The 16,757-nt window shown below is 35.5% G+C and overlaps 2 protein-coding genes across 2 annotated transcripts in view; one reads left to right on the forward strand and one right to left on the reverse strand.

Annotated features, from left to right (window-relative positions):
• LOC137274447 (sarcalumenin-like) overlaps positions 1–16,757 on the reverse strand; it is a 276,599-nt gene that overhangs the window by 110,499 nt on the left and 149,343 nt on the right. The gene's annotated exons all lie outside the window — the stretch shown is intronic.
• The window catches only part of LOC137274448 (mothers against decapentaplegic homolog 5-like), a 36,117-nt gene that overhangs the window by 6,960 nt on the left and 12,400 nt on the right, over positions 1–16,757 (forward strand). The window contains exons 3-4 of the mRNA XM_067807630.1: positions 11,202–11,372; positions 14,826–14,951. Coding sequence (XP_067663731.1) covers positions 11,202–11,372; positions 14,826–14,951 — 297 coding nt within the window. The remainder of the gene's footprint in view (positions 1–11,201; positions 11,373–14,825; positions 14,952–16,757) is intronic.

The following is a 16,757-nucleotide window of genomic DNA, read 5'->3' on the forward strand; positions in this document are numbered from 1 at the left end:
TTTGAGCCAAGTGGCTTTAACATGAATACTTCAAGGAGCCACAAAGATGAATGAATATTTGTTAAAACTGTTTGCGATGAAACGGAGTGGCGACATCCATGTTAGTTTTAACTATTGATCAGAGGCATCTCCAGTACTATAAATTATCATATTTCACTTGAAAAAAGGAAAATCTAAATTATGTCTGTCAGATTTATTTTTTCTGGAGTCAGGTAGTTGCTGAAAATGAAAGATAAGGAGCTAGTTACCTCTTGAATGCAACTTATTTTATTTCCATTTCGATTATTGCTCATTCTTTAGCTTGTTCAAGAATATGGTATTCATATTGACACAACCCGTTTTTCAAGATACTAGTCCATGCAAGATGTTTTGCTGTTAGTGTTTTGCATGTTTCTGTTCATTTTACTTTGTTCAAAGACAGACCAAGTCTGCGTACATCCTGAACAGTTTGATCTGAGGACTACAAGAGCTGAAGATCTGTAACTAGGATGACTAATACTACAGTGGTACGCGCGGCAGGTCATTATGATTCAAGAAATTGTGTTTTATTGATTTCTTGCTGTATAATTCAATCATTGCTGGATAGTTTTAGGTTTCTGTTCAAAAGGGCAATGAAATGGGTCAGATTTGAGCGATATTTGAAGCTGTATAATTTCATGAACCTGTATGATTTGGGCTAGTATGTTTGAGTTCATGATGAGGAAAGTATATATTTTCAGGTTAACATATTTTGAAAGATGTTGTTGTTTTTTTTAAAGTAAATCTGATTTTATAAATTTATTGCATCATTCTACTATCCAGAAATGTTTCTTTTTTGTGATTACAAGAAAATATTAATTACACTTTTAAGGAAGTGATAAATATAATTGATAGGATTCTCATGATAGAAAACCTTAAACCATTACTTATTGACTACTAGGGGCATCTAGTCTAACTTGTGTTGGGAAACATGTATATGTGTTATTCTGTAAGGATTGGCATTTGGTCAGAATTTTGGAAAATCATCTTTTTGCTGGATACTACTTAAGGAAAAAGTAAGATTAAGTGGAAAATGAATCAACATTTTTTCGTCTTTATTCAGCATGTTTAGTACAGTCTCAAGAGCTGCAAAGACTTAAAATTTCATTTGATAATTGATGACAATCATGACAGAAGAGAAAGAAGAAAATCACAATGTTCTCATGGAAGTCCATATTACGACACCAAACGTTAAGTGAGCTCTCCTTTGCCTTTTTAATTAAGTTAGTGATTCCCAAGAAACGTTGTATTGGTGTTTATCGTGGTCTCAGACACTGTAATTATCTAATTGTTTGGTTGAAGATTAATGGTGTGCGTCCCTGAGTCGCCAGTCTATACGCCTGCATCCATGAACAAAGGTACAGCATGAGACAAGGAACCATAGCATTTTGTGACAGTCCAGGTCAATATCTAATCTATAAGAGATGCTTTTTGGCAAGGGTTTGATCCTGTTACCAAAAGTATTGGAAGTGTAGACACTGAATCAAAGTGGGATGATATTTATGTACTGGCTTTCATAACCTGACAAATAGCATCAGACAAGGACTGTTTGTATTGAAAAGGTTCTATTTGAAATCTTGCGGATCCAGTGAAAAATCTTGACAAAGGCCAAAGAAATTGATATGTTTTGAGTTCAACATTTTATAAAAATGTTATTGAATATAATGGAAATGCACTATAGACTATTTTGAATCCAGATGTTTATACACAACAAAATTATTTATAAGGGGCACTTATATAGAAGTGCTATTTTTCTTGTCAGGTTTTCATTGTTCTTCTCAGGGCATCAGGGTTTATCCTTTATAAAATTTAAATTGAATTAAAGCTAGGATAAAAATATGTTCTAGAAAACGTCAGGTAAGCAGGCCTGCACACCAGAGTGAAATACCAATATGCATAAGGAAAGTGAGTTGAAGTTTTCAACATTATTTCAGCTGTGTAGCAACCTCTAAGGAAAGAAACTTAAAATGCCTTTATGAGCCATTGTTCTCCCTACTTGAGATTTTCATGTTAATCCTATTTAGTAATGACAAATGTCTTCAGTTGATGTGAAGTTTCTTAAAAGTGATGCAAACTTTATGGCAGAACTGAGACATTACAAATTTTGATGGCACCACCAAGATATATGTATAGAGGCCTGTACCCATAAACCATGTAGGTATATAACAATGTTTATTGGACTTAATATCATAGCTTCAACCAGAGGGCATTTCTTCCACCTTGACACTCCTGTTTTGCCCGTGGGCCATTGGGAACAGCCTGATGACAATTATGCAGTAATGCATCAGGAGGATCAAAGGTTGAGAAGCTTGAGGAGGAATGTATGCAAGTCTTTCTGGCACCATACCAGTCATTAAATTTGCTGAAAACTATTATTTATGGTGTTTGTTCAATAATTCTTTTTAATGTATTGTGCTGCCATGTACTCCTTTAGGATGACTGTTCCCAATCATTAGTCTAGGGTAATGACTGCAGTGTAATTCAATAATACAGTGCCTTTTTCCTTTAGTGTGTTTTTGTGGGCTGTGATTTATGCTATTTTGGATCTATCTATGTTAGATATATTTTGAAGATTTTGTGTGGATGTTGTAAAATGTGAACATAGAATCATTTTCTTGAAAACAATAGTGTGTTTGACAGTTCATGAAGTAAAGAAACAGAACAATATCTGTCATGTGTGTATCAATGAACAAGGTTGCTTAGTTTCAATAGACAAACTTCTACTCAAATTAAAGGTAGGGTGTCATGTATATCAAGTCAATATATTTTTGATTTAGTTGTGTTTACTTAAAGAATAGATTTCATTTCACATATGGGGAGATGTACAATAGAGATTTTGTATAACTATCAACAACAACTATCTTTTACTGACCTACCAACATGAGATATATGGTATATGATCTGTCAGCTCAATTGAGACCACTTACACAGATGTTTCAGAATCACTGCTGTTATCTTTTCTTTCTTATCATGCAAGGTGATAAGTTGTGCGCATCACTGTCACATCTCTCTCAACTGTCTAATGTAAATACAATAGTTTGATAACAAGTTAGTAATGGAACTAGAAACAAAAGCTTTTCTTATTGTGATTGATGTTCTCCTTTTAAGATATTCAGTGGACAAGAAGAAACTATGAAATTTATTCCATAATTATACGGACTGGAGAATCAAAAACTTTTGCTACCTCAGGAGTCCGTTCTTAGGGGACACTGTTCAAACCTGATTTCCAACAGGTGGTAGGCATTCTTACTAGTTTGCCACCTGACATAACACAATTGCAGTATATAAGATATAAGAGCTGTGAAGTCACTTTTGAGCCATCCACTATTTTTGTCAAATGACTAGTTCCCATGGCTGATGTACAATACAGCTGCTATCCTGTTAGCCTGATTCAGGCTGATGTTTGCATCTACGCAGGTCAAGTTGAACTGGGGTATAAGTAGCAAGCAGAAATAATGAGGAATATATGTTGCACTCGGTTTCTATTAATATGTTGAAACCAAATGCAGAAATATCAATACATTAGGGAAAGACTTCCTTGTTCATAGCACATCACTGAACATGAATCTTCTCTTGCATGTCTAATGATTAAATGGACATGTGATACCAACAGTTTAGTGAATAAACTGTCCTCAGCATTGCCTGATTCGTTAATGGGCTCTGTCTGTTAGTGATTCTGTATGTATATCCCTGGTAATGAGTGGATGTTTTAGTATGGCTTCATTCAGCTACATGGTCACTGAAAGTCTTCTCTTGGCGACACATTGCCTTGTCTTGGGATTGCTATCTTATTGTGAGTATGAGTCAACAGTGTAGTGATGACAATTACAAAGAATCCCAACCACCATTTAGACTGCTTTATGTGGGTGGTCCATGTTTTGAAGAAGGTTTATAGACTTACTTACAAGGTCTGCATGCTTCAATTAACTCAAATGTGAGAATTGTAAACATACAAATGAATTTGGAAATAGAAATTGTGGAACTGAATGACCTGTTTGTAAATATTTGCTTAACCAGTAGGTAGAACATGTACAGTGGGTTTGAGTGTTATTAACTTGGAAAATATCTATTAACAAGATTAAATTTTGAATGAATAAAAAAATAGGTAGAAATTGGTTTTAAGGTCAGCAGAATTTCATACACAAAAAGATTGGTAGAAACATATGAGCTTCACAGATTTAATGGAGAACATACATTTTACTGACCCTAAGAATCTGAATATACTGAGCTCTGTTACTTAAGCTTTAGCTCACAGTAGGCAACAAACAAAAAGTATCTTGAAATCTACAACAAATTTAGTACATGTATAAATATAACCTGAAAAGTATGCTCTTTGCTATCTGTTGTTAACCAATGATACACTGTTCGCGTTAGTACTTGGGACCAAGCTTGACCTAACAGGTGCATGAATTCCTCCACTGACTACAAACATATTTTGCTGCAGGTGTTTGCACTCATGGCCCTATTGTCTGTAAGTGTTTTGTGAAAGTGTTGTTTATTTCACCACTTCATCTGTCCCTTGCCTCCTTCCTACCCCTAAGAAAAAATAAATAAATATTAAATGTAGGCAGTTGCTTATAAATGATAGTTATGATGACCTTTGTAGTTATACATCTGACTGAAATCTGAACATCATGTTAGTTGTCATGACCTATCCATCATCCTTCATAAACATTGTCTCAAGAAAGCCCTGACCAATGGAACAAAAACTTCCTGTGCTCATTCCCTCTGTAAATGGCATCAAGAATGTTTTAAGATGTTAAGATGTGATTTTAATTGGTTGCCAGGCCACTGTGTAGGTAAAAAACCCCAAACGTTCATGACCATTGTTCATTTTCCCTCACAAAATGGAATGGAAGTCGCCATTTCGAAAACACTGAATATGATTATTGACCAACAACTGTTAATATTACTTGAGTATGGCATTTATGATATACATATCCATTTTCTGGCAACAAAGATATGTTACCCCCAAAACACAATTTGTGTTGGTATTTAACCATTAGCCTGCTGAATTAATTTCAGCATAAGGCGCTAATAAGAGGGTGGGTGATTTCAAACACTCAGTGCGTCACTAAATAAGGGACAACTGAAAAAATATTCAGCTCATTAATACTACATACAAAAATAAACATTATTATCAAAAAATATCCAGGTAATTTCAAACGTACAGGTATTAATTACAAGACAAACATAAATATAGTAAATTTTCCTGAATTTACCTGAATTACTCAATTGGTAGCCGGATGCGTTTTATACTAGGAACCGTATAAATTGTCCAATTATCGCAAACCGATTTCAATATTCGTATTACTGATATTTCATAAGTATCTGACTTTAATTTTGTATATTTGTATCGGCAAATATCCGCACGACGACAAATTAAAAAATAATTCTGAAAAAAAAATAATCGAAAACGTTCGTCGTAAACAAATAACATTTTCGATGTCATAACAGGTCTTACTGAAATGGCACTATTACGTTTATTTAAACGTGTCATGTAATGAAAATAGCAGAATAAAATACATGATTCATAAGCATTCATGAGTGCAAATATCAAGTTTTATGGTTCATTCATTTTTGCACAAACCCACAAAAAGACAGTGTTAAATCGTGTTACGCATACTAAAAAACAAACTCCTACATAAAATATAGCTTTTTTGGTCAGAAGAAAGATTACAGAACTCTTCTGTGTAAGACCTGGTGAAAGAGGGAGAATTTCTCATTCTACAAGTGTTCCATGTATCATTTTCCGTTTAGTATGACGAAAGACGGACGAAAATTAAGATCGTGAAATCTAACTTGTTTTCTAGTAAGTGCAAAGGTCACCGGATGTGATGTCACAGACGGGGATTGCCTGATGAAATTCATTCGGTATTGAATATGAACAGAAAAGTTGGAGATATTTCGTCTGAATTTAGTACAAATAACTGTTTAAAGTGACTAATCAGAGTTCATAGAATTTTCTTGGTGTATTTTTGACTATATAATTCGCACATAGCCGAACCAGTTTGACCTTGTATGCTCGCGTGACCTGGAACAGTAGTCGATCAACACTGCAGGTGCAAGTTTTTCAGTATCTTTTATTTGAATTTTTGTTCATATTAGGCACATTACTTTATTGTCCACTGAATATAAAGATAGCAAAGATATAATTGCGATGCATGTTGATCACAGCTTATTCTTTTTTTCACATGTCCAACACAGAAACGTGTACAAATATCATTCTCAACAACAGGTGCGCGGATATGGGCGTGGCATTTGTGTTTCAAAATAACGTTCATGCTTTTCTTTTTATGACGATGTAGTGTAGTAAGAACTGCAGTATACATGTTTTATAAACAAAAATATATTTTCAGTTATAGTTTCACATGATATCGGAGATGATTTGATAAAAATTGCGTTCATATTACGTGATTGGGAAAGTTATATGTCTCACTTTAGAACAAGTTGAATTACATTCATAATTTTATGCAATGAATTAACGTTCTTGATGAATAATTATGATAGATTTGTCAATGCTTTATGTTTCATAACTGGTTACAACTTTAAATCTTTTCATATACTTTAATATGTTAAATGATATTAATAATATGACAATTATTTTTCTCTCTCAAATAGACAAGGGCAAAGACACTTAAAATCTGTCAATGCATTAGCAACGTGTAAATGACCAAATTTTATTTAATGTCTTTCAGTAATGTGGAAAGCTGACAGTTTTGCACAATTTTTTATTACAACTACATGTATGCCATAAAATATATGGATAGATGTTACAAATTATTTTGTGTATTTTATTTCTTCATAATATCGTGCCAAAATGTATATCAAATACAAATGGGTGATGAGTTATTTTTGTTTTCAACAGTACCACTTTGTTTGCTGAATTATTTTGAATCGCACGTGACAAATAATGTCAATTATGTTGTTGAAGTAACAGTACATGTAAATTTATCAGAAAATGTTATCATTTGATAAAAAAGAAACCATATACATATAAGAAGTTATATTGTCTCTGGTGAAAGTAAACAGGCTTCATATTCTGTAAATATATATTATTCTACCTTATTGTCTTTTCCTGGGTTTAGGAGCAATGTCACAATATGAAATGGGTCTAATGTACTTTCAAGGATTGTTTCTGTTTGCTGAAGTGTCTGATGGTGATATACTCCAATTATTTAGTGTTCAATAGCCTAAACCATCATGAAACAAGAAACATGAAGAACGGTCTTCCTTGAATAACAAAATGCCAAGGACTGAGCAGTCTTCCGTTAAAGATCTGGAAGCATTTGATATATATGTCTTTGCCATATACACATGGTTATGAAAAAAATCCAAATTGAAATCTTAAAGAATAGCTCCAAACTGGACAACAAAAACCACTCACTGCAGAGCTCAGTATTAGGAAAAAAAGAAATTTACTTGCCACCACATGATTACCTTGATGCCAAAGACTAACATAGGTTGCACCTCCTACTCAACACTTAATTATCTGTCACTTGTAGTTTTGATATTCCATATTCAAAACATCACTACAACAAAATTATTCTAGGTCTGGTATGATAATTTCATATTACTTCATGAAATTTCATCGCAAGAAAAAAATGAGTCTGTCTTTCGATCACTGTCAGTGTAATCACTGCTCCAAGAGTTTGGATCATCAGTCTGTTTCCCAGATGAAGTCTGTTTTAACAGTAAAATATGAACATAGACAGTGTGCAAGTAGGTAAAAAGTATGGCCATAAACATGAGGTACATTTTGCAGTTCAGATTGCACTAGTGCAATATCTAAAAGCTGTATGGAACCACGGACTGAGCCACATGACATGATTTTTTTTATACAAATATGCACACACGTCAAACAATTTGATATGAAACATTACCTGCATTATACTAGGCAGAATTAACTCCGAAAGCTCTGCTGTTTGGAGTAACAAAATAATTTCAATTTTGCTCCAAATTCGTGAACAAAAGATGTTATGTTTAGCTGTTTTAATGTCTAAAATAAATACTGATTCACAAAGACGATGACAGTTGTTTTCTAAGCAGTAATTAATTTTTATGAAATACATTTACTGTACGTTACATTGTCACACTAGCTCTGGTTTCGTTCGTTTCTGCAAAAGGAAAAATGATTTTTTTTCATGACATCTTCAATCATCAAAATTGTACTTCTTGTAACGATATACACAGAAGAATATTCTGTTATTGTTACGACACACTGACAATTTATATGTCTCCCCGTGTCAGAACATTCTTTGAAAAAAATAGACCGCGAAAATCATCGACTTCGGATTTGCTAAACTAAAGATCAACACATCGACGGCTAACTTCAGGAGAAATACTACAACACAAGCAACAAATGACAACTGCTATTGAACACAACTAACAGTAAATGACTGAGGATGACTGAAAGGTAATTTTGGTGTATAGTATGAATCTTACGGGAATTTGAATCAGTTTAGAAAATGTATCAATGGTCGTTTTCCAACTCGTTCACATTTTACTTCCATCAGTGCCATGCCGTGTATGTGCTTCCGGTTTCATCAAGGGTGGGTACAATTACAAATATTGTGATACCGTTTCATGATCTGCATTATATAGGTATTGAGTCGTTTTCTTTCAATGTATATGTGTTCAGATTCTGCTTATGAACGCATATTTTCAAACATCCTTCGTATCTTGTCACTTAGAAAGACCGCGAGTTTGGCCACGCCCTTTCAGGTCACCAACGGCTGTCAACTTTGTGAATGTTGGAAGGTTTATCAAACCAAATCAAAATAAAATCACTAAATGTGGTAATTTCTGTGCAGAGGCAATAACATTTACCTATTCACACCGTGTAATTAATTCCAGATAAAATAATTGGATATGTCAAAAGGATGGCACATTTTCTTCGGCATCACGATACATGTGAAGTTGTTTGTTTACCGCCGTTGCCATGATCGTTTCTATTCGTCCAATTGATGATATAACATTGAGATTGGTTTTGTTTATATTTATTTGAGCCGAAAGTTACTAATTTTTAGAAAATGGGAATCTTATGAGCTTTCTCTTCGTCAAGGAACAAAAAATATCGACTAAACTATCAAAAAATATTTCATTATGAAGAAAATATTAGACTGGGTACCACACGGCGTGGTGCGCTGGAAGTCAACAATGGCCGTTATTTTCGACTGCGTGCCGAGAAATTCGGCGATCTCATTTTTAATTCGCGGGCGTTTCGTTTTAAGGTATATAAACGTATTGAACTTTACATATTTAAAAAGGTGAGAATTAGCACATTCCATACATAATTCATATGACACGTAAATCCGACTCGTTGAATAATTATTGCAAGTTTTATTTGGAGATGTCATTATCCTGCACTCCTGTCGAATGGGTTCGACGGTAGCATTGAGAGGATTAAATTGATTCCATCCATCCATTCTAATTTATCTTTTCCGGACCTGAACGCAAAAAATTCAATATAGTGAGGTAGTGCAGATCTTGACACTACTTAGGTGAGGTAGTGAACTGGTGCCTGTTTGTAGTTTGTGATTTCTTTATAAAATATGTTTTGCTGTTTGCAATTTTGACTTTGACTGAAATTGGTATTGGTGCACTTTTCTGGAGAAAATATCTTTTTCCACTTTCTGTGGGTATCCAAGAACCTAATGACATAAATCAACCAGTACCATGCAATTTCCAGTATCAACAATTACAAAGGTACATCAAACCGTATGTTTGATACAGTCATAACTAGACGATCTATTCATGACGAGTTTTTACCATTACAGGAGATATGATCATGGTTAGTGGAAATATTGGTTTGTGTGATGTGCACTTAAGTTTATGCTCAATCTTTGGAAAGTTTGAAAACAATATAATACATATAGATTACAAATCGAGTCCAGACATACAACAAATAGCATGAAATTTGTTTACTTTTTCTGATGAAATGAAATGAAATGTGCATGTTTGTTGGGGAAGTAAGAACATGTATGCAGTGTAGGAAAGATAGCCTGTCCATAATCGGCCGGTTGTCACAGAATCCACTGAAAGGAAAATGTGCTTCTTGTTTTCCCCAATTGCAAACCAAAATTGTATTATCCTTATTGGTTGGTCTGCTGCAAGTAATCAGGTCCTATCTAAAACATGCAGATCTTGTAGATATTGATGACTTGTTAGAAGACTAGTTATGTCATGTATCCAGGTGATTCTACTGGGAGACCTAACAGTCCAAGCGTGCACATATTAAATGATAGCTTAAAACAAAACAAACCAGTTTTAAGTCTTGAAATGGTGTTCCGTTTATATTTGGAGGACAGGCTAGATTTTGGAAGGACTGGTCCGAAATTTGAAAAGCCAGTCCTGTAGACAGGCTAGATTTTGTACATCTTTACTGCACTGATGTATGGCAACCATCGATTACCCTAGATTTTGTACATCTTTATTACACTGATCTGTGGCAACCATTGATTACCCTAGATTTTGTACATCTTTACTACACTGATGTATGGCAACGGTCGATTACCCTAGATTTTGTACATCTTTACTACACTGATGTATGGCAACCATCGATTACCTTAGATTTTGTACATCTTTACTACACTGATGTAAGGCATTAATCGATTACCCTTTCAATTTATATGGGACAGTGGTATCCCAAAGGGCATGCATCTAATGTACAACTAAATCTTCCATTATTTAACAGTTAGTGAATCATTGAGAGAAAAAAATCATTTCAGCAGCACCAATGCATCAAATACAGAACATCCTGCTTATTAAACAGTTTGGAGTCTGTAACAAAAGTTGAGTGAGTGTGCCTCTAATCATCAGTTTCAGTAGGTATATATAAGTCATACAGACATTATTTGCATAAGTAGCTGAGGTCATAGCCTGGTATGACAAATTACAATTGATCCAGTGATAAAAAAAATTGAATTCATTACCTTGGGGACTTACCCCTACATATATCTTCACTTTGCAACTTTAGCTGCATGATTAAAGCCCAAGTCTAGTAACATTCTGAATGAACAATCTGTGTTAGAATACTAAATCTATTGAAAAAATGTTGATTTTGAGTGAGGGAGTGGCTAGTGGAGTGAAGGTTTTGTCACAGACATAATCATCACAATTACTGTTACATTGATTTTAAAAGATAAGGTATATCCTACTAACCTCCATACCTTCTGTTTCAGTATTGCCGCCTGTTCTGGTACCCCGCTATAGTGAATTTCCTGCCCATGGGGCCCTAGCCCCCTTCCAGCAGGTGTCAGAGCCATCAATGCCTCACAATGTTACCTACCCCTTCCAACAGCAGCCGCAGTCACCGCCAAGCTCTGGCCCTGGAAGTCCTTTTGGATTGCCAGGTAATACAGTAGACTCCAAGCTTGAACCTGAATGGACAGAACTTCTGGTTCGCAGTATCATTGATTGAATATACAGAAAGAAAACATTTAGCCACTTATTTTCCGTTCTTAATTCTTATCCTGCTTGCCTGTGTACATAATGACTGACCAGAATTGTTGCATTCCTTGAATTAATTCAGTAAATTTTAGCATTTTGAACCCTGGTTTCGTAATCTGCCTTTATGTATAGGAGAACACATGCCTCTGAAGTTTTGGTAGACAATCATAGATAATTACAATGCAGATAATTTAACCCCACTTCCATTGTCGTTCTGGTGGCTGTGTGGTAGAGGGTCTGCCTACAAATCTGAGAGTTGGAGTTCCAGTCTTTCAAGGGAAAACATTTCCACTTTGAGCTTAATCTTGAACAACGCAGTTTCAACAACTATGCTCTGCTCATAACGCATGCCCAGTGAATAGGTTCGCTGAGCTTGAAAAAGTATGCTTGCCAGGAGTATGAAGTCGTGAGCAGTAGTCAGTCAATCAGATAGTAGTATGGATACTGTCCTCGTAGATTCAGACGAAAGTTTTGGGTAACATCACACTATTTTGAGTGTGTTGCACAAAAAATCAACACCTGTGCGTATATTATGGAATTTCGACGATATATTGTGCTGGGTTATGAGGACAAGAAAGTCTCATGCATATATTTTAGCATTAAACATTGTGTTCGAGCTTGAAGTTTGAAGTGACGTAAGCCGAGATGTTGCTTGAATTATATTACACGAGTGCACAATAAAGATGGAAATATTAAGTTCTAATGTTTGTTTGACTATTTTTATGAATACAGTTGTTGGTTTTATTCATCATTTAATTTGATTTCTTTAATTATATCCTCTCAACATTGTTAATTTGCTCACTAAGGACTCTGATGTGGACCCGTTGCCAATGTGTGTGTGCGAGAACAGGTTTTTTTTCAATAACATTGCGAAAAGTAGTTTATGATTCTAATCCTGTCAATAATATATGGCTATTTGAAATGTAATAAGTGTTGACAGGCATTATGAAGTGAGATAGATATGATAAAATGAATCATTCTAGTTAGGTTCCCAAAAATTATACATCATTTTGATTCAAGTACCCCCTGGCCAATATTTCGGCCTACAGTGTCATTGGACTGGTGACGTCTTGGTCGATTTTCAGCCTAGGGGGTTGCTGAATATTTCTTCGTTTTCATTCATAGTCATAATAATTTTAATATTGGAATGCGATAGCTTCGTTAGCATATGCCTTTTGTTTGACATTGCAGAACACAACTACCGAGTGCGAGCTCTGTACAGCGTAGCACAGTGCATAAACAGCACAGTACTGCGAGGTTTAGAGTTTGCCATACTTCTTAGAGCACTGCTCATTTTGTACAGCACTGTGTAACAATTTTCGATGTCCCACATCAAGAGTTACGTTTCAAAGATTAAAGATATCTTTGACAGAACAAAATAATGACAAAGCCTTTCTCAGCAAAATAGATTTAATCATTTTATTATTATCCCCCCGTGAGGGGGATATAGTCAACGCCATGTCTGTCCATCCATCCGTCCGTCCGTAATCATTTTGTTTCCGGAGCTTAACTCAGAAACCGTTCAATATTTTTAGACCAAACTTTATAGTTACAGTAGTCTCAGCCTATGGTTGTGCCTTTAGCTATGTACAGATTTTTGGCATGTTTATTTTTTTGTTTTTCCATGGAACATTTTGGTTGTTAGTCTTATGGTGGGGTGGGCTTCGTTTCCGCAGCAGAACTCAAAAAACATTCAATGTTTTTCTGCAGAACTTGGTAGATATATCAATCTGAACCAATAGTGGTGCCTTTTGGTATTTACAGGTTTTTTGTGATTTATTATTTTCTTGGTTTCCATGGAAATATTTCAGACCTAGTCTCAAAAGTGAGAGGTGTGTTTCGTTTCCGGAGCAGAACTCAAAAACTTCTTAATATCTGTCAGTGTTACTTGGTAGATATGTGTGGCAGACCCCAAAGTTGTGCCTTTTGCTATTTACAGGTTTTTATGATGTATTATTTTCTCTTTTCCATGAACACATTGCTGACTTCATTTCCAGAGCACAACTCGAAAACCATTTCATATCTTTCAAAAGATTTTGGCAGATATATGAGACAGATCTTGAAATGGTGACTTTTTCTGATTACAGATATATGGCATTTAAATTTTTCATGAATTCCATGGAAACAATTCTGACTTGGTCTAAAAACACAAAAAGTAACTGTCAGATGATTTGTCCTTTCAAATATGTTGGGGCTGGGGGGATATGTCGTCTTCTGATGACTCTTGTTGTGATTTATTATTTTCTTGGTTTCCATGGAAATGTTTCAGACCTAGTCTCAAAAGTGAGAGGTGTGTTTCGTTTCCGGAGCAGAACTCAAAAACCGTTCAATATTTTTCTGCAAAACATGGTAGATGTATCAGTCAGAACCTGAAGTGGTGCCTTTTGCTATGTACAGGATCTTGTGATGTATTATTTTCTCAGTTTCCATGGAAACGTTTCGGACCTAGTTTGAAAAGTGAGACGTGTGTTTTGTGTCCGGAGCAGAACTCAAAAACTTCTTAATATCTGTCCGTGAAACTTGGCAGTGTTGCAGACCACAAAGTGGTGCCTTTGCTCTCTACAGGTTTTTGTGATTTATTATTCTCTCGGTTTCCATGGAAAAGTTTCTGACTTAGTCTTAAAATGGAGGGATGGGTTTCCAACTCAAAAACCATTCAATGTTTTTCTGCAAAAACGTGGGAGATGTATCAATCAGAACCTGAAGTAGTGCCCTTTGCTATGCACAGCATCTTGTGATTTATTATTTTCTTAATTTCCATGGAAACGTTTTGGACTTAGTCAGAAAAGTGAGGGGTGTGTTTCATTTCCAGAGCAGAACTCAAAAACTTCTTAATATCTGTTAGTAAAACTTTCTAGATATGTGTGGCAGACCCCAAAGTGGTGCCTTTTGGTTTTTAAAGGTTTTTGCGATGTATTATTTTCTTGGTTTGCATGGAAACTTTTCTGACTTGGTCTCAAAATGGAGGGGTTGGCTTCGTTCCCAGAGCACAACTCGAAAACCATTTCATATCTTGGTAGATATATGAAACAAATCTTGAAATTGTGACTTTGCTGGTTACAGATATACAGCATTTATAATTTTCATGAATTCTGAATTCAAACTTAGTCTAAAAATACAATGAGTAACTCTCAGATTATTTAAACATTAAACATGTGGGGGCCGGGGGGATATGTCATCTTCTGATTACTCTTGTTTTAATAAGACATCTTTTGCAATTCCATGGCAACAAGTTTGAATTGGATGGTAGTGTTCCTTTCTGGAGCAGAATTTTAAAACGTTCCAATACTCTCCCTTAGCTTTGATATTGACATGCCATTGCAGGAGATATTGATGACTTTGTTTTCTTGTCATAGCTGACACGCCCCCACCTGCCTACCAGCCCTCTGATGACAGCAACCAGAACAACATGGCGCTGAACCAGGGCAACAACCCATCTTCTGGACATCAACCCATGGACACCAGCATGGGAAACCCATCAGGTGAGAGAACACAAAGCAATGGCCTGCAGACAAAAGTGTGATGGCCAGCATCCCAAATAGGAATTGTGCATGTAGACCGTGGTCAGTATTATTTATAGGAGAATATTTGTCTTGCAGCTCCTGTCATGAATCAAATACAAAGAGTTAAAGTTGAACCATGAATGAACTGGCTTTGACATGTCAGAATTTCCTGATTCTCTTTCTTGCATTCAGACAATGGTTTCATTCCCTGGATGTCTATAAATTACTGAGATCATTCCTGGTGTTGGCTACTGTGAAATAACTTTCAACACTATTGTCATTCAAGGATTTTATTCAGTTTTTTGCACATATGCAAGGAAACATGAAAATAGATAAACTTACTTAGTATAACTACCTTGTTTGGATATTAAAGTACAGTGTGACATGTTCATTATTAAATGGCAACAAAACCAGAAAGGACGTTTTGAATTTGCTACCGTAGCAAGTATAAAGCCAGCTAGTGGCGCCAGTGGCTGTGGAGTCACCATTGTCAACATAATAGATGGATACCAGCGCCTTGAGCATGCACTAGTGCGTGGATATGTGCGCTATATAAACATCCTATCTATCTATCTATGGTCACCAATGATAAGCTGCCTCAAATAAGTATCATGTAAATTTCATAGATTGAAATGAATAGTGCATAAATCATGTCACAGATTTTCATACTGATATATATATATGGATAACTATTTCTTGTATTTTATGAGTGTGACAATATCAGTATGTACAGATCCTTGTACCATTGTCAAACTAGTCATTCCTGCTTGACAGTGCTACAAGAATATGTGTCAAAACATTGCACTCATAAAATAATTAAGTGGTTTATCCATTAATTTGGCAGTATTGTATTTTTGTACTTCAATGCTTCTAAAATGTCGTCCAAAGAAGTAACACAGTAATTGAATCTTAAACTAACAGCTTATTTATTGACATGTATTTTCCATCTTTTTCAATCAAACACTTTGATCTTGCCATATTCCCATATTCATCATTACCACAGTGAACTGCAGATGAGTTTGCAGTAGCGAGTGCTTGATAACGATAGTTGCTTTACACTTTCTAAGACCATTATTTAAGGCAGCACCCATCTTCTTTACATTTAATGGTTTGTATGGTCCTGTGTCAGGTTGAAACTGCTGTGATATGGTGGTAACCCTGCTGAAGGTGGAGTGGACGCAGCCATAGGTTGCTGGTTTGATTGCATGCTATGTTGCACCAAAACATGTCAAGGGTGTTACTCGTTAATTCCAAGCCTTAAGCTCAGAATGAAGAGATGGAACAGTGACTTGTCAGCTTGGAATGAGTAGACAGTGTCTGATGGTGGGGTATCACAAATATCTTGAATAATAAAAACAGCATTAGTCTGGACTAGTACAAGCATGGAATATTCTATGGAATATTCTTGAACAAGAAGTCCATTTCACCTCTGTACTGTTCTGCAAAGCATCATTCACTTGCTCACTCTGTTGTCACTCATGTCACACACACTGCCTACCACAGGATAGGCAAATGTTTCTGCCCTCTTGTCAAGTTTCATTCTCTACATGAGTTGTTTTATTGAAGCTGTTGGTGGTGTCATAGTTTGGTTGAAGTACTGCAGTAGCAGTGTAATCATGCTCGACTTGCTCTGCTAAGCTTTATGGCAGAGAGGTTTTAGAAGCATGAGCACATGAGAAAATAACCTGGATGTACAATTAATAATGTTTTGTCAGTGATACTGTTATTACATGCTCAGAATTGTGATGTGAATGATATTGACACAACTGCATCGTAAACCTCGGT

The sequence above is a fragment of the Haliotis asinina genome, chromosome 2, assembly GCF_037392515.1.
Source record: "Haliotis asinina isolate JCU_RB_2024 chromosome 2, JCU_Hal_asi_v2, whole genome shotgun sequence".
Lineage (NCBI taxonomy): Eukaryota > Metazoa > Mollusca > Gastropoda > Lepetellida > Haliotidae > Haliotis > Haliotis asinina.